General features: G+C 53.9%; 6 protein-coding genes across 6 annotated transcripts, besides 2 other annotated features; 2 read left to right on the top strand and 4 right to left on the bottom strand.

Moving 5' to 3' along the window:
- Positions 1 to 2832: 2832 nt before the first annotated feature.
- On the bottom strand, positions 2833 to 4945 carry PODANS_1_20230 (uncharacterized protein; the record flags this gene model as incomplete). The annotated part of the gene is made up of 2 exons (XM_001907452.1): positions 2833 to 4036; positions 4101 to 4945. The coding sequence occupies 2 exons, from the start codon at positions 4943 to 4945 to the stop codon at positions 2833 to 2835; spliced, it is 2049 nt and encodes a 682-aa protein (XP_001907487.1).
- A 3007-nt stretch (positions 4946 to 7952) lies between these two features.
- On the top strand, positions 7953 to 10184 carry PODANS_1_20220 (uncharacterized protein; the record flags this gene model as incomplete). The annotated part of the gene is made up of 3 exons (XM_001907451.1): positions 7953 to 8140; positions 8212 to 9521; positions 9658 to 10184. 3 exons carry the CDS (start codon positions 7953 to 7955, stop codon positions 10182 to 10184), a joined length of 2025 nt encoding a protein of 674 aa, XP_001907486.1.
- A 1560-nt stretch (positions 10185 to 11744) lies between these two features.
- PODANS_1_20210 (uncharacterized protein) lies at positions 11745 to 13260 on the bottom strand (the record flags this gene model as incomplete). Its single annotated transcript, XM_001907450.1, has 2 exons — positions 11745 to 12037; positions 12096 to 13260. The coding sequence occupies 2 exons, from the start codon at positions 13258 to 13260 to the stop codon at positions 11745 to 11747; spliced, it is 1458 nt and encodes a 485-aa protein (XP_001907485.1).
- Positions 13261 to 13951: 691 nt separating this feature from the next.
- Positions 13952 to 13960: a sequence feature (Short protein (PODANS_1_20200, CAP68155.1) was converted to a misc_feature.).
- A 56-nt stretch (positions 13961 to 14016) lies between these two features.
- Positions 14017 to 14088: a sequence feature (Short protein (PODANS_1_20200, CAP68155.1) was converted to a misc_feature.).
- A 336-nt stretch (positions 14089 to 14424) lies between these two features.
- On the bottom strand, positions 14425 to 15684 carry PODANS_1_20190 (uncharacterized protein; the record flags this gene model as incomplete). The annotated part of the gene is made up of 2 exons (XM_001907448.1): positions 14425 to 15191; positions 15279 to 15684. 2 exons carry the CDS (start codon positions 15682 to 15684, stop codon positions 14425 to 14427), a joined length of 1173 nt encoding a protein of 390 aa, XP_001907483.1.
- Positions 15685 to 15993: 309 nt separating this feature from the next.
- Positions 15994 to 18939, top strand: PODANS_1_20180 (uncharacterized protein; the record flags this gene model as incomplete). The annotated part of the gene is made up of 1 exon (XM_001907447.1): positions 15994 to 18939. The coding sequence occupies one exon, from the start codon at positions 15994 to 15996 to the stop codon at positions 18937 to 18939; it is 2946 nt and encodes a 981-aa protein (XP_001907482.1).
- Positions 18940 to 19271: 332 nt separating this feature from the next.
- On the bottom strand, positions 19272 to 20711 carry PODANS_1_20170 (uncharacterized protein; the record flags this gene model as incomplete). Its single annotated transcript, XM_001907446.1, has 1 exon — positions 19272 to 20711. One exon carries the CDS (start codon positions 20709 to 20711, stop codon positions 19272 to 19274), a length of 1440 nt encoding a protein of 479 aa, XP_001907481.1.
- Between the last annotated feature and the right edge of the window lie 292 nt (positions 20712 to 21003).

The following is a 21003-nucleotide window of genomic DNA, read 5'->3' as shown; positions in this document are numbered from 1 at the left end:
AGCGTGCGGTGGTGGGTGGGTAACAAACACTCGATGTCCCTGGGGGAAGGTTTGCAGAGCTTCTGGCGAGGAGCCTGTCAGCATCAAAACACATTCACACGTTCTTGTTCACATCTTCGGTTCCCCAACTGACAGCTCCCAACTGACAGCTCCCAATTGACAGTTCCGAATCGACAGTTCCCAACTGCTGCGCGTATCTATGCGCCAGTGGAACCACCACTTGTTACCCCGCGATTTGATTGCGACGATGCTCTTCATGTGGTTGATGGTGGATAGGTTGTCGCTAGGAACAGCTTCCTAGCAACACCCTGCTCCTCGTCCCCCTCCACTTGTCGCAAACAGCCTGACGGCGCATCCGTTTCTCAAACCCGACCAGTCCCACCTGATATGATATGACGTTTTAAGTTGAACTCAGACTTACACACCAACCCTCTATCAAAACCCGGGGCTTCGGTGGCGATACAGCGGCCACAACTCTCACGGGGACACAAGTGCTCGGCGGCACGCGCTTGGATATGGTAGGTCGGTAGTGGAGACTTGCTCACGCGTAAAAAGGAACGACAAGCCGAGTGTACAGATACAAACGGCGGGGGAGGCAAACAAAAAGGTGTGAAGCGGTCGAAGACAACAAGTCGGGCGATAAACAGCCTTCCAGGACTCGTGGGACGAATGTGATGCAGCGAACGGTCCTTCTAGGGAAACCGAGGGGCGTTGGAAAGAAGAAGAGGACGGCACCTGTTCATCAGGAGCGCGCAAAGAGAAAAAAAAAAAGTCCGATGATGGAAGAGATTGGCTGATGGTACCTGCACCCGCGGTACTGCAAATAAGAGCAGGGGGGGTGGGGGGGGGGCAGCTAAAACAGATGGACCCGGCCACACTGGAAACCTGCTGCCACCTAAACACGCTTGGTTCGGACCTGCGCAGTTCGAAAGGACCATTCGAAGGTCATTGCCGAGTATTCAGATGATCAGTTCGCTGCTCTCACCAAAGGTCCTGGATGAACCCCTTTCCTGCATGTCTCATCCGGGCAAGAGACCGGACGGCCATGACGCTGCACCCCGCCCTATATCTGACCCCCATCATCTCGTCCATGCCGTCGACAGACATTAGACGATCGCTAAATGTCACCTAGCCTTTTCGCTACCTCTTGGACAATCTTTGATGACAATCCAACAGAACGCCGACAATGGGAAATATCAAAGCAACACCTCGCCTCCTTTAAACTGCAGGGTCTAAATGGCTGAGGTCGCAAGTCGAAGCAGCCAATCACATGTCCGGAATCACACCCAACATGCTTCCATGCGCGTTCCGTTTCTTCATCAACCAGTCTTCAGATCCAAGGCCTCTGACCGATTCTTGCTTCTCGACGATACACAACCAAGGGCGCCTACGCATCACCGCTGATCAGCCCATGCAACAACCCGTTCAGACAGCATGCTTTTTGCTGTCACACAACCGTCGATATTCTGATAGAGGGCACGGCCTGGAAGAAGGAAAGAAACGAGTTCCACAAGCCACGTGAAGAGAGAAACGGTCCGCCCCAACTCCGACCCTCCCCCCCAGACGAGATGTCCGTGTCCTACTAGCGGTGGTCTTTTTTTTTCCCTTTTTTTTTCTTTCTCGAAGGACGTGACCGAGGCACAAAGCTGACAGCTGGGTTTTGCGATATTGCTTACGCCAGACTGCATGATCACTTCATATCAAGAGGTGAGAGTTCCGGAAGAGGAGCTGCAATCCCCCAATCTTCCCCATCTCTTGGACGCCGACAAAACTGCAATGCATGCTCCAAAAAGCCAGGACAGCCCTGAACGGGGCAGGATCCGGATTGTGGAGAAGAGGTGAGATCGGGATTTGGTGTGTTTCAGACTTAGACAGCATAAACCGACCCACTCTTTCTACATTGGAGGGTCATGGGGCTGGACGCTAAGCTAGATTTGGGTGTTCGGTCTGTTGTGGTCCAACGGTTGATGACTCTGTTCAGAGGTATACGTGCTCGAGAGATAAGAGAGTGTAATGGATGACCGTGGACACATGAAACTCTTTAGTAGCTGCCAGCAAATAAAAGTTGCAAGCTCTATCTCACGAGACTTGAGTGATAGCTCAAGTGGACCGACGTCACAGGCCAGCTGTCAAAAACTGCCAAAGTGTCCAAACGGCCATGGATGGAGAATGAGATTGAGATGGACCGTGTTTCCACTCTGCTCGAGCCCTACAGAACAGCAAATCTGTAGCTAGTGTGTTTCGTTTCTGGCCTTCTAGCAACGACGGACGAACCGACCGCCTCAGACAGTATCGTTTACTCTGTAGTTCCGACGACAAGCCTTTCGGGCCTCCATTTCCAAACCCCTACATCCAGATGACCTGGTCTCTCCGCATAGATCCAATCTGTCTCGCAGCGTCGTGAACACAGACAGTGTTTGCATAGGTGGGGAAATTAAATAGTGGCCAAAGCCTCGAACCAAGAGATCAAATCACGGAAAGAGGCAGGCCCGTCGGAAGTGTGGACGCGATGCGATGCGATGCCATGCCATGCGATGCGATGCACGCTCTACATCCTCTCTCATGTATATCATACATACCTAGTTCTGTCTTTTGTGACTCCCATCACAACTGAATAACCTGGCGGCCTCCCTGCTTCCTTGCTACAAGTCTCCTTCCCAGACGCCAAAAGGGGGTATCAGTTTCTGGCTTCATGATAACACACCAAATGCACCACCCCACCTGATGCCTGGCCCTGTATCTGTCTTCCTGCTGTTCATATGATGCACGGCCTTCTTAGCCTTCAGTTCCGTGTTCCCTTTCCTGTTCCTTATTCCCCAGAACCCCAACCTCTCACCCCGCAAAAACATCATGCTGCAACTCAATCCCCATCTCCCTCGCCATCTCCCTCATCTTCACCTCCACCTCGTCCTCCATCCCCCCTCCCCTCCCCAGCAGCTGCTTCACCCGAAAGAACCACCAGACGGCATCGCTCGCCCACAAAACCCCTTTGAAAAGCAAATGCCTCCACGCATTTCCCACCCTCTCCCTCCACCCCAACCCTTTATCCTGCCACAGACTCCTGCTGGCCCAGACCCCCATGATCTTGATCCTGTTCACGGGGCTCCCCATGTTGGCGTTGTTGGCTTGCACAATCCTCATGTTTCTGCTGATAAAGATCAACTCCTTCGGCCACTTCTCCTCGTCGGCGAGCATGTCCCTTATTCCCTGTTTCATCCTCCTCTGCATCTCGTAATTCCTCTCGCTCGGCGACCTGGCCTTCATGGCCTTGAGGAACTCCTTCTGAACCTTGTTTTCGCCTCCTTCGTACGGCCGCATCAGTGTGGCCGAGGCAAACATCTCCGCGCCTTTCACCCCCCAACCCGATGCGATCTGGACGATCTTGGCGTTGTCAAACGTCATGAGGGCCTTCCAGAAGGAGGCGTAGTCGTGCCTGAACTGGTCAGACATGTAGACGTATAACCCGTGATCGATGAGGACCAGCTCTGGCTTTCCGTTGGGGAGCCGGCGGACAAACATGTTGCCTGGGTGAGGGTCGCAGTGGACGACGCCGAACTTGAAAATTTGGGCCGAGAATAGATCAACGATGGTGGTCATTACGTCCTTGGGGGAGACGCCTAGCCCGCCGGTGAGGTTGGGTCCGCGCCAGGAGCTGCGCTCGGGTTTGAGCCGTTGCCGGTCCGGGTTCTGGCGGAGGGCGGCGCGGAGGGAGGGCATGTCTGGAGAAGGGAGCTGCTCGCCGTGGACGCCTGGGGAGTAGTTCCCGTGACCGCCTCGCCAGGGGCGGGTGAGGTCGGACTTGTCGTTGAACCGGACGCCCTCGATCCATTCGGTCGTGAGGACACGCTTGGAGGACAGTTCGGGGTATACCGGGGGGATGTAAACTCTTCCTCTGAGAGCGGGCTCGTCGTTGATGAGCTCGCGCATGACTTCCGAGTTGCGCGCTTCGTTTTCAAAGTCGGTTTCGAGTTTCAGTCGCTCGCTGACAAAGGGGACCATGGAGTACATTGGCAGGTCGAACCACCAGGTGTATACCCTCATCACGACCCTACCAACCGGCCGTCAGCACCACCGCTATCCAAAAACAGCAAAGAACTCACTTGAAAGCCCACAGATCCCACCCAATCTGCCTCTCAATCTCGGGCTTCTGAATTTTGACCGCCACCTCCCTCCCATCCGGCAACCTCGCCCAATGAACCTGCGCCACACTCGCGCTCGCCCTCGCAGTCTTCTCCATAACACCTTTGCTCTCATCCCGCCCCGTGAAATCCACCCCAAAAACCTCCTCTACCGACCTGCCCCCAAAATCATCCCTAATCACCTTCTCCACCAGCTCCCACTCATCCTGCGGCGCATCATCAAACATCCTCGCGAACATCTTCTGGAACTCCGGCGGCAAGACAGCACTCTGCATGGCGATTGCCTGCCCGATCTTGAGGTACAGCCCGCCATTGTGCCGTAGCAAGTCGGACATGCGCTCCGCGCTGCGGCGGTGGAGCTCGGGGATGCCGGATTTGGAGCCGATTATAGGGATGGGGTGAGGCCGGAAGTTGAGCTTGTAGTCGGCTGCTACTAGGAGGCCGGTGCCAAAGGTGCGGAGGGAGCGGGCTATGCCGGAGGCGTAGATTTGGGAGTCTACTAGATAGCCGGCGCCGAGGAGCGCAGAGATGACGAGGAGGCGGCGGAGGTATTTTTCGGCCCGGGGGTACGATCTCGCGGCCCGGGGAGCGCCGAGCGAGGAGGGGGAGGGGGGTCGGAGGGGCTCGAAGGGACCGGATGAGGGGTGGAGGGGTCGGCGATGTGATGGTGAGGTGACGATTGTTCGCCAAGGGCGTGGCAAGCGCAGTGTCTGAGCTGAGGTTGTTGTCGTTCTTGTTCTCGTGATGGTGGCGGACAGATGGAGGCGGCTGCCGGCTGTGCTGCCGGCGAGGCCATGGCGCCACATGATGCGCTGGGCGCGCTGGCGAGAAATAGGATGATTTCTTTTCTGTGGTTTAGTTCTCAGATATTGAAGCCACCAGCTGCGCCATTCATTGTGTTGTTTATAGAGCTGTCGAGCTAAAAAAGGTGTCGAGACCGGGTGAGGTTGTTTGTGAGATTTGTCGATGACGACTGACAAGCGAGCAAGGCCAAGCTCTCAAGTCCCTCCGATGCCGATCGAGCTTGGCCCGCTTTTTGCCGCCTCCTCCGACCACTTTGCCCCCGTGTTATCTGTAATGTCTCCGACGCCGATCGGGGTTACCTAGCAGGTGCCGACAGTTATCTCTGGCAGTCTTTGGTCTTGAGAAAGCACTACGGCACCTGCTCAATGATGATGGATGTTTCTGATGTCGATGATACTCGAACTTTGATGATAGTTGAACTTTAATGATAAGCCTTAAAATAATTAACATGTTCTAAAAAACAATTGATGAGCTTTAACAGATAGTTCATAGGCTTAAAAAATGGGTAAAAAGCTTTATTTTTATTGGAAAGGGTTATAGATTAATAGTCATTATACGTCTTGCTGACTCACAGTATTAATTCTTTTGTTCCTGACATTGTATATAAGGCTCTGCAAAACTAAGGATCATCATGACTGGCCAAGTCGCAAGTCTTCTCTATTCTATGTGGGCCTGTCGCGGAGCTAGCTAGGTTCTGCGGCCGTGTTTGACCTTGACGATACCTCACCCACCAGTTTGCAACAGGGTAGTTAAACATACATGAGCGGCTGTAAACAACAGCCCCTTGATACCTCCGGTTGAAAGAGAAGATCTGGGGATATCAAAACAGCAGGGATCCGTATGTGGAGCTATCTGCATCTGAGATGTGGATGTGTGGACCTGCCATGAAGCTTGTTCTGAAACTAAGATGACGCGGTACCAATAAGGCTGCCCAGAATTAGTGAGGGCGGAGGTATCCCCTAACAAACTGGCGACAACCTCTCCCTCGCCCTCTCTGGGTGCCAGACCGGGTTCACAAGGTGGCGGACCATGGGGTTGAAAACAATGCGACAGTGTTTGCGGTTGGTGAAGGCTGCCTGACGAAGCTTGGTGAAGCTTGATACAGCAGTCCTTTGGGGTCCAGAAGCCATCACGGATTGTTCATGGAATCCCGACGTAACATCCAGTTTTAAAACTGTGTAGCCAAATCAGGGCCAACAGCCGTAGCGGATTGCAACCCTGACTGCAAAAATGGCGAACGAGTGTGGGAGACAAGGAGAAATGAGCGAGGAGGGAGAGAGAATGCCGGAAATTGGCCGCGACACCAACGACTGATAAAGGCTCGTCGCCGTGACGTTCCTCTTGCGTGAGGTTACGGCCACAGACGAGGCCTCGTCTTGACCATGACTCCCATGTTTGATTTTTTGATTTTGGCGCCGTCTGAGCCAAACGTCAACTCGATGCTCATATCCTTACTCGCCTGCTCTCTCCTGCTGAGCTGGCGGTGGCCTTTTGTTGCCATCACGGGCTTTGTTCGGCTCCCTGAAAAGCCTGGTTGTGAGACTCGAGCTGCGTCAGTTAGTGAGGCGTCTCGTCCAATGATTGCGTCGTCCCGGTATTCTTGCATTTCATGACTGTGTGCTCCGAACCACCATGCAAAGCGAGGTTTTTATTGCGTCGGCGGTCCTGCAGAAGCGTGCCATGTGCCTGTAGCCAGATCCAGCAACTCACGGGAATGACCTTCCTGATCCAGTTCGCGCAACCCAAAGCCACGGGAACCTGTAGACCTGAGAATATGGAATGAACCAGCCACTCGCCAGAGCCAGACTGACGGGCTCGCTGCGGGTGAGGGTTCTTGGAGAAAAATAGGGGTCAAGGAAGCAGTGCTCCGAGTCTACTTCTGCTTTTCTCGGGACGACAGAGTGAGACCCGGCGGACGAGGTGGGGACCTGAGGAAGAGCGGATCATGATTCCGGCGGCTGTAGGCTGCTCATACCGCAGGCCACTCACTCACTGGCTGAGTTTGACGTCCCGTCACCCTTGCACCGTGTAAAGATACACAGACATTGACTGTTGTGGAGTGGTTGTCAACCACCGCGCGGATTAGACCAGTCCATGCACTGACGACATTGATGAGGAGGGCCCCAGGTTGGTCCTTCTTGGGGGCTCCGGAGCGGGAAGTGATATCAGATGCAGGCGAGCAGGTGTCTCCAAGTCTCCAGAGGGCTCGGAAGACCTCAAAGTACATCGTAATCTCATGTGTATCGCATCAAGCGTGGAATGGCCGTGATGTGTGTTGAAGATTCTTCAGTGGTAATTACGCAGAAGCTGCGCCTCGAAGCGAGGTACGGCGAGGCCACCCCAGCCAAGAGCTAGGTGTGCGTGCTCGCTGTTCCCCACATGCTTGCAGCGGGCAAGTGGCCCAGGCTCGACCCCCTAACGATTTTCCCACCCCCCATTTCCCGCTTCCAATTGCGCTCCCCCCGTCACCTCACCACCAGTGCTTCGCATCGCGCTGTGTGTGCAACTCGTCGTCGCCAATCTCAATGCATTCCCTTTGCTGGGAAATCGCGAACTAGCTCGACTCCGGATCTCGAGAGAATCGAAGAGCGACAGCACCCCGCCGCCATCCCATCCCATCCCATCCCATCCCATCCTATCCCATCCTATCTCTTCAACAAAAGAAGAAAATAAACTGCTGGACGGAACACCAAGCGCCGCGCGCGACGACTTGCTGGACTTTGCCGAAATCAATCGTCGACAACAATGAGCGGCCGATGAACGAACTGCGAACTCCGCTACTGCACAGCACACACACGTTCGCTACAGTCTCGACCAATTCCTTCGCATGTATCTGACCGACCGTATGCGCACACGATCCTTGAGCATCACACTCCCTTCAGCCGCTCATACTACTCGGTGGTTCAACTGAGGAATCGAACCTCGCTCTGACCTGCCGCGTCTTGACGACGCTGGCAATCTCACCTTGCACCACTTTCACGGTCCTCTCGCCTGGAGCTCTCTGTCAACATGCTGCGACCTGCGACACCGTTGTCGGTGCTTCTCTTCGCGGCATTCTGTCTACTGCTCCTCTCGTCTTTGTCGGCTCCGATTATCAGCGCTATTCCGCTGGGTCAGTGGATGGGCGTTGACTTTGGAGTTTTTGGTTTCTGCAATGGCGGGAGCTGCACCCCTATAGAGATCGGCTACGATGTTCGTAAGTGTTATCATGTCGTACGGTTGTTGGCAATACCGCGGTTGCTAACCATCTCGATTCAGAACAACTCAGCGCCGATGGCTTTGACATCCCCGCGGGGACGCGAACTACCCTGACCACTCTTCTCGTCATCCACCCGGTCGCCGCGCTTCTGACACTGATCATGTTCGTCTTGGCTGTGGTTGCCCACTTGCATAGCCCGGCTCACTCGGGTCGATACTTGTTAGCCTTGTTCATCTTTGGCATCTTCACCTTCCTGGTTTGCCTCTTGAGCTTCCTGGTCGATGTGCTCCTCTTCGTGCCGCACATGGCGTGGGGGTCCTACATCGTTCTGGCTGCTACCGTTTTGGTTGCCATCAGCGGGCTGGTTTCGTGTGCTATGCGTAGGACGATCGTTAGCAGAAAGGCCAGGAAGCAGCGCATCGCTGAAAATGCAGAGATGAGTGGAGAGAACTACTATAATCGGCAGTTGCAACAGGCTCCTCCTGTGTCCACTAGCCCTGCACCCCAGCAGCCTACTGTCTCGATGCTCAGCGGTGCCAACGGAAGACCAGACGCCCTCCCCGAATTTGCTTCATTCGAGAAGAAGGATGATCGAAGCAGTGATGAGAGGGTGCCGCTCACCTCGATGAGCCCGACTGACCGATCCCCAAACAACAACTACGCGACAGATGGCTCGACCACTTATGTCAACGATACAGGTCCTAATCCGTCGGACATCACGGCACAAAGGTCCATGACCAACACCCCGGGTTCGCGAGGTTATGCTGATCCCTCGCCTGGTCCTGACGGGTATCTTATGAGGGCACCCTCTTACGAACGGATGAATTCGAGAGGGAGAGGCGGAGGTCCTCCAGGAGGCTACAGAGGTCGCGGAGGATACCCGGGGCCCGGCAGGGGTGGTTACAATGGATATGGGCCATCATCAGGAGGAGGGCGCGGGGGGTATGGCGGTCCGCAGGGCCGTGGTGGTCACGGCACTCCGCCGAGTGTCAGGGGTGGGTATGGTCCACCGCCACCCCGTGGTGGCGGTGGACGGCCTCTTCCGCCAAGCTATCGGGGAACTCCCGGGCCTTACGACAGAAGACCATCACCAGCAGGTCCATACGGGCCCGGGCCAGTCCCATATGATGCCCGGCAGCCATCACCAGGTCCGCCGTCCGCGCCTGGATATGTCAGCAGATCGGCCTCGAATGTGTCGGCTGGAGGATACAATGCTTACAACCCCAACAACCGCGACAGCCTTCCCAGGGCAGAGTCGCCACCACCGCTCCCAGGAATCGACGATGGCATTCCCACCCAGGCCGTGGAGATGGATGCGACGGGTAGCAACCGTGGCGTGGGACAATATGGAATCCGGGATAGCGATTCCGATGTTGCGGGTATGCTAGCCATGCAGCAGGCGAGGTTATCACCAGGGGCGAGACATGACACGTATGTCAGCGACGCCAGCAGATATAGCCAGGATGAGTAAGTTGCTTCCTCGATGCACCACCCCTTACCACGGCCTTGCCATAGTAACCTCTTTGTCCAGCACCGCATATGTCCCCCCTAGGCAAGCCTGGAATCAGAATCCGGTCAGGACCCCGTCACCACTTACAGCTGTTTCCACCCGGCCACCTGTTGATCTCAGGGGCGGTCCTGGCCCTAACCTCCAACCTCCACAACAGCAGCAAGCAAACCCAGGGCTAAGACCGGCCCCTAGTGAGTACTACGAGGATGTGGACCCTCGCTTCGCCGAGCCTGCGCCTCCCGCAGCTAGTAATTCACCCCGGCCAAGAACACCTCCTCTGCAGCCCCTACAGTTGGCTAACTCATACGAGGACATTCCCCAGGGCGCCCGCAGCCCGGCCGAATCTGAGCGGTCTAACTTCACGTCTATTTCGCAGCGCGGGATCAACCCTCGGTGGCAGCCACCACCAGAGATGCCGCAAATGATACCCCGGCGACCAGTTGGGAATAACGGTCCCCGCCCTGCCGATCTACTTCTTAATTCCAATCCAGACTTTGAACTACCCACGCGAGGAGAGGGTAATCCGAGATGAGCAGGGCGGTAACCAATCCAAAAAGGAAGAAAGGAAGAGTTGGGGGGGGGGAAAGTGGAGGTGTTTATGATACCCAGAAGTTTCACAACAATGAGTGTGAACTTTTATACAACACAACAAACCATCCACCAGAGCAAAATTCTTGCGTTTTTCTTTCGAGTTTCTGTCAACAAAGGGGCAAAAAAAAGGGATTTGTCTTTTATTGGACGACGAAAAAGTACAGTACTACCCTCAAACTTCGGTGGTGAACAAGCCCAGTATATAGGATCATTTTCCTGTCGGTTCTCGGTTGTTTTTTTATTTTATATTTCTACGCCCACCCTCGGGTGCTCTGGATTGTTCGGTGGCAAGCTTCGCCAGACATTTTTTCTTGTTATAGTATTTGTATCATGACAGGGACAGAGAGCTTAGCATCGCTTTCTTTCTGTTGTCACTCTCGGTGTTTTGTCAAGAGGGTTTTTTGTGTACTATTTATTGTAGGTTAGGTAATCAAGAAGTCAGCGGAAAAGGGGAGGATGGACGAGTGAAGGGAGGGCATGAGTGCGGTGAGATGGTCGGGGAAAGGGGCGGGCGACAGCAACAGCGAGCATACTTGATAGTCATAGCGAGGGATGGAAACTGAAAGACGCATTTGTGTGGAAAAACTCTTTGCTTGCAACCTCGGACAATTTCATGTCTTCCGAGCCTGAGAACCACCAGCACACCAGTCCAACACTGATCGCCATTCTTGATGTGTCCATTGCCTTTCACTGCAACCCCTCGTATGTCCCGAGAGGCTCATCTTGTACCGGTATCCTGGTTTCAATCAAAACATGTGTTACCAACAATCAACTCACGCCTTTTTTAAACCAGGGATAGGCTTCTTGATCATTTTTTTTATCATTTTTTTATTTTTATTTTTTTACTATATTTTTTTGTTTTATTTTTTTAACTATATTCTTTTTTTTACTATATCTTTTTATTTTAATTTTTTACTTTATTTTTTTTAATTTTATTTTATTTTATTTTTTTAGTGTTATCTTTTTATTTTTAATTTTTAATTTTTTAATTTTTTAAAACGCCCACTCAACTATCTTTCGAAGCTTGTTGAAGACGTTGCTTCGGGATGCCATCTTATATTAACTTGTTTTACACTGCCATTATTTCCATCCAACAGTATGCCGCATCAACAACACCCGCGTCTCTTCAACCTCTCGCCAAGCACATACCCCATCGATTTCCAGTGTGTACTATTTATTTTCTCCATCCGCTTCACAGTGTCTTTACCAGCCTCATCTCCGTGCCGGCTTGAACATCCTTCGCCGTCTCTTGATCTGCATGTTTGTCACCCTGCTGGTCTTCCCCACAGCTCAACTAATTCCCTATTCCCTTCCTGATCTTCCCTTTCCAAAAAAAAAAAATTCTCCAAAAAAATCAACAATGAATAAAAATTCGAATTCCATCCATACAGATAATCACAAACGTGATTTTTATTCTCTGCCCCATTTCCCCCAAGGGCCATACCCGCCACGCAAATCTTTTCACAAGCAAACCGTCTCCTTCTCATCTTCCGGGAGAGCCTTACTCTTCCAACCGCACCCCCCCATTCCTGGCTTCCCATTCCTTAACCGCGTCCGCCAGAGAAATGGTGTAATGCTGGCTGTCGAAATCAACGCCTTCCAGCCCCCCATTGGTATCCATCCGATCATCGCCGTCGGCGGCTCCTCCGACGTGGACTTTCCCATGATGTTGCGCATAGTGAGCACGAACGCAGGCCGGAGAACACCACGCTGTGGGCTTCTTCAGATTGACAACACATTCCTTGCAGAATCGGACGTCTGCCGGAGTGGCAAGAACGTCCGACATCTTAGTGTCTTCGTCATGTGCCGCATGGTTGTTGTTTGGCATCTGCCGCCCCCCGGATGAGTCCACACGAGCGTGAACACATGTAGGACCGGCGGAACAACTGTGAGCCTTGAGATGATTTCTCTGATGGGGAAAACAGCATCAGTATCTTCCAAGACGAGAGCAGACAGCCAGGGGGAAAAGGCAGACTTACATATCCTTCGTGTTCGCACTCAAAGCCACAATAGACAGTCATCTCTGCGCCCTCGAGCTCGTACCCAGAAAGGAGCGCGCAGACGGTGCAAAGTCTGAAGCTCGAAGGGTTGACGGGATTCCGGCACACCGAGCATGGTGGCAAGTTCGTCAGCCCGTCAGGTATCACGCTCCTCTGCTGCTCGGCAAGCCGTTTCTTGTTTTCTGCCTTTTTGGCCTTCTCCAGCTCGTAGGCAGCCTGCCCTCTCCTCAGCTCCGCCAGCCTTGCCTCGACCTTTTTGATCTCGTCCTGGGCGCTAGACAATCTTTGGTGATCACTCAAGATTGCGTCCTTGACTTGCTCCATGCTGGCATTCTCTTGTGCGAGCATGTTGTAGTATTTTGCGTGGACCTCGGGCACCTCGCCACTCGGGCTACCGTCAGTCGGTTGTGATGGTGTCGCAAAGAGGGCTTCCTTGAGCACCTCTATCCTCTCAGTGTGATTTGTGGCTGCAAGAAGTCTTTTGGACAAATCATCTATTGGCGGATTTTCGCTGCCTGACAACTTCTTCAACGATGTCGATACAGCAGTCATGAGCTCCTCGATTGGTGCCGATCCTGCGGTGAACCTTTCTAGTTGTTCGGCGATGGCTGCCTTGTCCTCGTCTTGCCCCATGGATCTCAATCTCAGCGTCGTCAGGCTGTCGGCATACCATCGCTCTTTTTGTTTCTTTACATGTTCGTCAAGAAGGCCTGGATGGATCTGATACTGCTTTGCCTTTTCGATAAGATCTGCCAGCTTTTCAAGAAAAGATGGGGGGGCGGATGTGAACCATTCGCCTTGGGATGAGAGTGACGGGTCTTTCAGCAAGTCTGCCGGAGGACAGTTGAAATACCTGGCCTTGTAGAGGTCCAAGAGGCTGCCGTAGCAGGACGAACAGGCTATTAAAGGGTCGTCGCCGTGAGTCGCCCTATGATTTTGTTGTATTGCAGAAGCCTCCGAGTCGAAACGAGCGTCTTGTGCAGCGGCGAGGGCACATTGGAGGAGGATGGCCGTCATGGTGCAGTAAAGAAGGGGGGGTTGGGAACCCCAATCCCGACGAGACGTGGTAATGATTCGATAGTTCGGATGATCCCTCTGGATGGATGTGTACGTGTAACACTGATGGTGTAATTGATTGACTGAGACAGAATGATGCGCCTGGTCTGGGTGAGTTGAAGGTGAGAGTGCTTCCTCAAAGTGACCTTGAGGTGAGATGGGGTCCTGCAGAGAGCATGTTCCCCACCGAGCTTGAAATGCCAAGCCTGCCGTGGGACCTGCCCCTGCGCATTCCAGAACTTGGCTCGTCTTGGCAGGCGCGCTGCTGCGCAAAGGTCACAACGGCTCAAGCGCAGCGCATTCCGTTTCTTTCTTTTGCGCAATATTCATAACTCGAAGTCATCCAGCAAAGCAGCAACACCACAACAAAGTGCGCAAATATGGCAAGTTTTAACCCCCCAAAATATCAAGTCCCTCAAGATGCAGCCGCTAACGAAACTTCGCTTCACGCTAGGCCGACAAACTTCGTACCCAACAAGAGCTCGAGCGGCTGCAGGCCAAGTACATCGGCACTGGGCACCCAGACACGACGAGTTGGGAGTGGAAGACAAACATCAACCGCGACACCTACTCCAGCATCGTCGGCCACCCCCCCCTCCTGTCATATATTGCGCTGGCATCGAATGAGCCTGTTACCAAAGTGCGCGCCGAGATGATCAGAGTCAGTATCCCGTTGCACTGAAAAAGCAGAGCATGTGCTGACATGTCTAAAAACAGAAAATGATACAGCCCGCCGGACCACCACCAGCGAGAGAAGAGGATACGATCATGGGTGGACAACAAAGCTGAATGAGGGATGACAGCCTCTCTCATATCGCATTTGCACATTTGCACATTTCACGACATGACGACGGAGTAAACACCACAGGAACGGGCAAGTTGGGGGTGATCAATCAGGCCAACCAAAGTAGCCCATCTCTTTTCCAACACACTCATGGTGGCTGATGCAACACCTGGGAGGATGCTCGCCCCCTGGCAGTTCCCAGTATCATCGCTGCAAGTGATAACAGTACGGCCTCCTGGCCAATCCCAGACGATCGCAAATACCCATAGAACGAATTCCACAATGATACCCCTTTAGACGCCAAAACACCTTGATCCCATGGTATGCGCGTCCCTTCCTTGTTACGCATGCCTCCTTCTCTGCCCATTACTCGGTCCGGCCTCTTGCATCTCTTCATCATCCTGGACCTCATCTTCATCACCCAGTCCCTGCTCCTGCTCCTGCTCATGTATCTCCGGTTTCCTCTCCTTGACGCCCTTTAAGCTAATCTGAATCTTTGACTCCAACTCTGGGTCCGAGCCACCGTAGATGGTCCTGACAAAGCCCGCAATTGACTCCTTGGGCACCTCTGCCTTCCCTCTTGGTCCAACATGCCACGTAGTAGAGTCGTCGTCGCCGTTGCCCCTGTTATCCACCATCCTGACCAGATACCCATGTTTGATCATCCTCTGTAGCACAACGTCGGTCTTCTCCGTGGGGTTAGCAGGGTCGTTTGGGTTCATGCTGGGCATATACTCGGCGGCGTTGAGCCGGGCCAGATGCCTCCTGAGGCGGGTATCACTGAGCTCGCCTCCCGAGATGGTGATGAGCGAGATGATCGTGGTGTACAGGGCCGTGTACGCTGCTTCACCTTCGGCGGACACGACCTTTGAGGGCCGGGTGAGAGCGGGGGTTCGAAGCTCTTCTGGCAGGATGTTGGTAAGAATGTAGGCATTCGATGTGGCTTCCTTTTGGGACTGGCTTTTGGCGGCTTTCCGCTTCTGCTCGGTGGTCATGAGATTCTTATCCCTAGCTGGAAGCTCCACCATTTCCATGCCAAAAACTGCTCGGAGCTGTTTCTGAGCTCCGGCAAATGCTGTTTTGAACTGCCGGCCATTTGTACCGAGAACTAAGGAGGGAGGGGGTTAGTATATATGGTATCATGAGAGGGGGAGAAAGAAAAGAAAAAAGAAAAAGAAAAAAAAAAGACACAAACCTTTCTCCCTAATGGCGTCTCTCCGAATGGGGGTCCGTGAGAAATCACATGCGATGGCATACCGGACCAATCCTTTTATCAACTGGCTGAGCTCCTCGTTTGGAGGACCATTCATCGTTTCATCGGCAGCACCATCTGAGGCGTATTGATCATCTTGTGGCTCATGCATGTCGACATCTTCATCCTCATCGACCGGCCGTTGGCGGCGGCTCTGCTGGAGTCTGGGCATTCTCTCAAGTATATACTCGTCCCAGCATCGAAGGGCGGTGGAACTGGCATACATGAGACTGTCGGTTGGTTGATGGCGGCTAACAAAGAGGGTGTTCGTATCGACGATGATGTCAGACAGTGACTCTGGGGTTGATGAAATGAAATGGTGGGGGGAAAAGGAAAACGCGTCCAACATAGTTTAATTGATTCTTGGCGCGTCAAACGCCAGCTGTTACGTTACGTGACCCCATGTGCCATTTTTTGGGGGGGTTTTTTTTGGGGTTTTTGCCTGCCGGGAAGTTGGAAAGTGGGTTGGGGGACGTTGTGAAGGACCCACCTAAAATATTCAATCTGCAAGGTGCTCGTCGTCGCAGACGTTGCGACTGGGCTTGGTGAAAGCGACATCTTGAATTTTTTCGACATACGGCAAAAGAAACGGACTCTTGGCGGTGATATTTCTTTCATTGGGTTTCAAGTTCAAGGAAAAAGGAAAGCACCAAATCAAATGCTCAGGCGACCGGTGACTGGCAGCGCCAGCTTTGTTTGCTTGAGGTGCCGGCTCCAGTTGGCAGGCGCTGCAGGTTCAGGTTTTCTGTCAGCTTCGGGCACCGGCGCAAGAGTCGCAAACCGATCGTCGAGATACTTTGGAAGTCGACCTGTTTCTTCGCTCCCCGCGCTGTCCAGGCATACCGTTTTGCCGCTTTCGCGTCAACGATCGCATTCACGATGCTACGCTGCTGGTTCTTCGTCCGGGTCGAAACCGAACTCTGAAGACGAACCCGAGATCACGACGGAAAATTTCTTCGAAGTCGAGGTGACAGAAGTCAAGAAGAGGAAAAGAATTCAGAGGATCCTCGAGCCAGCCCCATGGGAACTGGAAGCTGCCGAGGAGGAACAAAAGAGAAGCCCAGAGGCTAGCGGAGAGAAAATCCAGCAGGAAATCCAGCAGGATATTGCGCGGGAAATCGAGGAGTATGGCCAACGGCTTTGGAGTGAGGGCCTGGTAGAAGACCAAAGTGATGGCGGTTTCGAAAGTCCAGAGAACCCACCCGCATGGAGCGAGCACCCACCCGCGCGGAGGGACAGATCCAGAAGATCGGGCGAACATGCCGCAAACAAGAGCATGTACTGGCCCTTTCCTCAATTCAAAGACTCGAAAGACTCGAAAAGCTGGAAGTCCAAGGGGCAACTAGTCGAAGCTGAAAGGGAGAACCTGGGGTTGGATATGCTGGGCAAGCCAGCGACTGCAATCGTGCTTCGAAAAAAGCCCCTTAGGCGACTGGAAAAACTCACCACGGGAGGCGAAGATCTAGAGCTGGGGCAGACGTCGGCTATGTTGCAGAATCTGCTTGAAGGGGGCGCTGGTAGTCTCACCTCGGAGGAAATACTGCTCAACATTCACGAGCTGCGACCGGCAGACGAGCGGGTGCTGAGCGAGGAGGAATTTGTCACGCTCAAGGATACTCTCATGCAAGGTTTCACGGTTCCCCAACTCAACGCATATGTTGAGACGTGGAACTCGGCCCGCCAATTCAAAGATCCGGGAGATGCCAACACGACAGTCCCTCCCTGGATTTTGGAGATCCGCCCATGGGTTGCGGCCGCTGAAAACACCACGCCAGATCTGGATGGAAAGCTTTGGGGTTACGTTTCCCAAGGGGCTCCTCCCAAAGAGAAGCTGGTGGTGCGTTTGATGCGCATGTGCTGGGATCTGTCGTGCAGCAGTGTTCTCGAGGGACAAGGCTACTTGGATGTGAAGCTGCGAAAGGCCGAGTTTGACATGCTGACCCTTGGTGGCAAGAGGTGGTTAAGAGATATCTCGCGCACCCTGTTGAAAAACGGAAAGCAGATTGAGATGTTCCCCAGCTCGCAATACCTTTCGATCACCGCACCCAAACACACTGCTGACTTGATTCTCGACCGTCTCAACCAGCTGCTGTCCCACATGAAAACAGTTCAGTTCAACGCCAGCTTCATCACCCCAGGGCCTCTGGCGATCGAGCCGGCGGTTTTGAATCAGGTCGAAACCATGACAAACAGCATTATTCGTCGTAGCCCGTCCGGCGACAAGATCCTCGTCACCTGGATTCAGCTGCCTGGACGAGACGCAGTCACCGAAGACCACGGCGAGCAGGTGCTCCGTCTGTTGAGCTACGCCTACCGTGAGGACCCTCGTGCTTCTCGGTCTCTGGTTGAAACCCCCGAGGCTTCCTCCAAGGCTCGCTTTGTTCCCGAGGTGGACTGCGGTCCCAAGCTCCCCTGGCACGAGCGTAGCAAGTCTTGGGCCAGATGGACAGCCGCCACGAACAAGGTCCCACCAAAATCAACACGAGCAACCAACGATGAGGATGTTTCCCCCCCCGACCAAACGACAACAACCTCATCCACCAAAAACCCAATCCCCACCTCCATCGTCACCCACCCCGTCGAATTCAAAGACCGCACCGAAGCCCTCCCCGTCAACAAAGCCGACTACTCCCCCGGCTGGTCCCTCCACCCCAAAACCGACACCACCGCTGTTTTTGGCCATGTCCTCTTCTCCTCCGTCTCCCCCTCAACCACCGCCCCTCCGGCTCCCGATCTCCCTCGAACATTCGCCCCTGTCCTGCCCTGTGTCCGTTTCCTGTCTCTCGAATCCAACCTCAAAAACCCCGGGCTCTGGCACATGATCACAGTCCTCCGGTTCATCCCCGCCCCTGACACCGACCCATCCCTCATCTCTTCGGCCCCCAACTTGGAAGTTCGCATCGAGTCGGACCACCGCGAGATCAAAGAACTCAAGGACCTCCGCGCGGTGATCAACGACCACGACGCCGACCTCCCCCTCCCCGAATCACCCTCTGACGTGAGGCTTCATCAGACAAAGTACTATGATCTCCCGGGGACAGGGATCAAGGAGCACGCCGAGCCGATGTTTGAGTTCCTCAGGGACAGCACGCTTAAGCCGTGGGAGGAGAAGCTGGCGACACCGGCGAGTTTGGATGGGTTGAGGTTGCCGAGGAGATTGTTTGCTGGGAAGGAAGGGGAGGAAGCGGAGGAAGGGGAGGTGGAGATGGATTACATGTTTGCGGGACTGGAGATCCATCGGATGATCATGAGTGAGTGGGGGGGTTTTAGGATGCGGTATACGCATGTTAGCGGGGGGTTTCGGAGGGGGGTGAGGAGTGAGGTTGCGTTGGATGCGGTGCCTGTTGAGGCTGCCAAGGAGGGGGTTGTGGAAGAGGGGGTAGCCGAGCAGGAAGAAGAAAGGTTCCTGGCAGCGGAGGAGGTTATGGGGGAGATTGGGGAGGGGGCTGATTTGGTGGAGGCCATCGATGAGGCTCTGGTTATGGCTGAGCCGGCTGAGAAGCCGGAGGTCAAGGAGAAGAGCGTGGAAGAGTTGACAAGGGAGTATCTCGAGGCGGTGGGGAAGTTTGCGAGGGGAGAGGCGCTGGTTGGGGAGGATGGGTAGGTGAAGAAGGAGGGGGTGAAGTGGTTTGGAGACTGGGTGGGGGCCGGGGAAAAATAAGGAGTGGGTGATGGAAGGAAATCTGTTATGTGTATAAAAGCAACTGCATCTCTCTACTGAGGGTCAATGTACAAAGAAAGTGACGAGGAACGGTGGTGTGTATGATAGATCGTATGGTGGGCTGCATATAGAGAGAGGCATAAATAAACCGCATATGGGAACGTCACTTTGGACATTATCTTTTCACGCGAAGAATCGTTTTGCATGTTCCCGTATTGGAAACTCAATCACCTAGTATACAAAAACGTACAATAACTCATCGTTCTACACACCCCTCAAGCACTTTCCCCACCCCCAGCCCTCTTAGCCTCATTCCTCTCCTTCCTCGCCACCTTCTCCCTCTTCCTCGCCTGGTTCATACTCAGACTCGGCTCCCTCGCCAGCTCCATCGCCTCCTCCAGTTTCTTGGGAGTCACCTCGTCAAGCAACAACCTCCCCAAATTCCCCTTCCTCCACTCCTGAATAACCCAGTCGGCCGCATGTTCCATACTCTCATCTCCTCCCTTCCTCAACTTCCCCGTCCGTCTTGCCGCCGCCCTCAAAAACTGATGCACATCATTCGTCGGCCTCCCCATCCCAAACCTTTGCAGGTATGTCGTCTCCCTGACCAGGTTTAACCGATACAAGAGGTAGTCAGCCACAGTAACAGCAGGAATGATCCCGTCCTTTACACACCCCACCAGCGCCAGCTTCAACATGGCCTCCGGCTCAGAAACGTACGGCACAAACACACCCGGCGTGTCGACGATGAAAACCCCCTCCCCCAGCCCCATGCTCTCCGGATCGCCCGAGTCCTCCCCGGGAAGAATCCTAACCGGCGTCCCCAACTTTCTCGTCACGCCAGGTTGCGCCCCCGTCTTGGCCGCCTTGCCCAAATGTAGACTGTGACTCCTGAGTCTGTTCAGCAGGGTGGACTTGCCCGCGTTCGGCATCCCCACCACCATTACCCTCAGCCCAGTGAGGGAGTCCATCTCCCGTGCGACATCCCTTATCCCGTCCAGCAACGGCTGCAAAGACGCTCCATGAGGCCCCATACCCAAGAAAATGATGTCCTTTACATTATTCACCCTCGGCGGCCTGTGAAAGGTCCTCAAAACCCGAACGACATGCCCCGGTGGTTGCGTGCCCGGCACCGGTCGCCCGTGGGAAGTCATTTGCGCTGGGGGGGCGAGGTCCCGTTTGGTATAGACGATAATCCGTGATCTCGGGACACCGGCGGAGGTGGAGGATAGCGATTCTTCCAATACCGGGTTCCAAGAGGAGATTGGGACCCGGAAGTCTCGAAGCTCGAGGATGAGGCCCACGTTGGAGAGGGACTGGCGCATTTTGTTGAGGGCGGCGCTGTGATGGCCCAGAAAGTAGGATCGGGGGAGCGAGGTGGAGATTTCGAATTTATCCCTAGGAACAAAGCCCGTAAAATCGATGGGGATGGGCTCTTTCTCTGGTCGTGCTTGTTGTTGTTGTTGTGAAGCGGGTCCATGACCACGATGTGGTTTTTGATGAGGGTAACGGGTTGAGACTGGTGGGGGTTGTTCTGGTTTTGGCTTTGGAGCTTTTGATCTGAATGCCGCGAGCTCTTCGCTGGCATCGGAGGGGATGGCCCGCTGGTTGATCATGGTTGATATTGGGGTTATGGGGTTGGGTGTGGACTGAGATAGCTCAGAGGTCGCCCTGGAGGCTGCCCTCACGGCGGCCCGGGGACTTATCCGGGGCATGGTGAGAGGGCTGTGAGTCGATAATGAAGGAAAAGAAAGACCTGTTGTTGTGTGAGTTGACTGGTCTCTCAAGATCGACAGCTGGAGTCCTCAAAACAACACTTACTATGTGCAGAATGGCTGCGAGTTGGTATCGTTGGGATTTACATGCAGTTGATGAGAGAGGTCCATGAGATGCCAAGCCCTTCGATTTTTGATGTTGATGGAGCACGTAACGGGGTCAATGCACGGATACAATCATATTTACAGACTACTCATCAACACATGTTCGATGATGGATATCAATTCTTCC

Source organism: Podospora anserina, chromosome 1 (assembly GCF_000226545.1).
Source record: "Podospora anserina S mat+ genomic DNA chromosome 1, supercontig 4".
Taxonomy (NCBI): domain Eukaryota; kingdom Fungi; phylum Ascomycota; class Sordariomycetes; order Sordariales; family Podosporaceae; genus Podospora; species Podospora anserina.
This window is presented reverse-complemented; position numbering and strand designations above follow the sequence as displayed.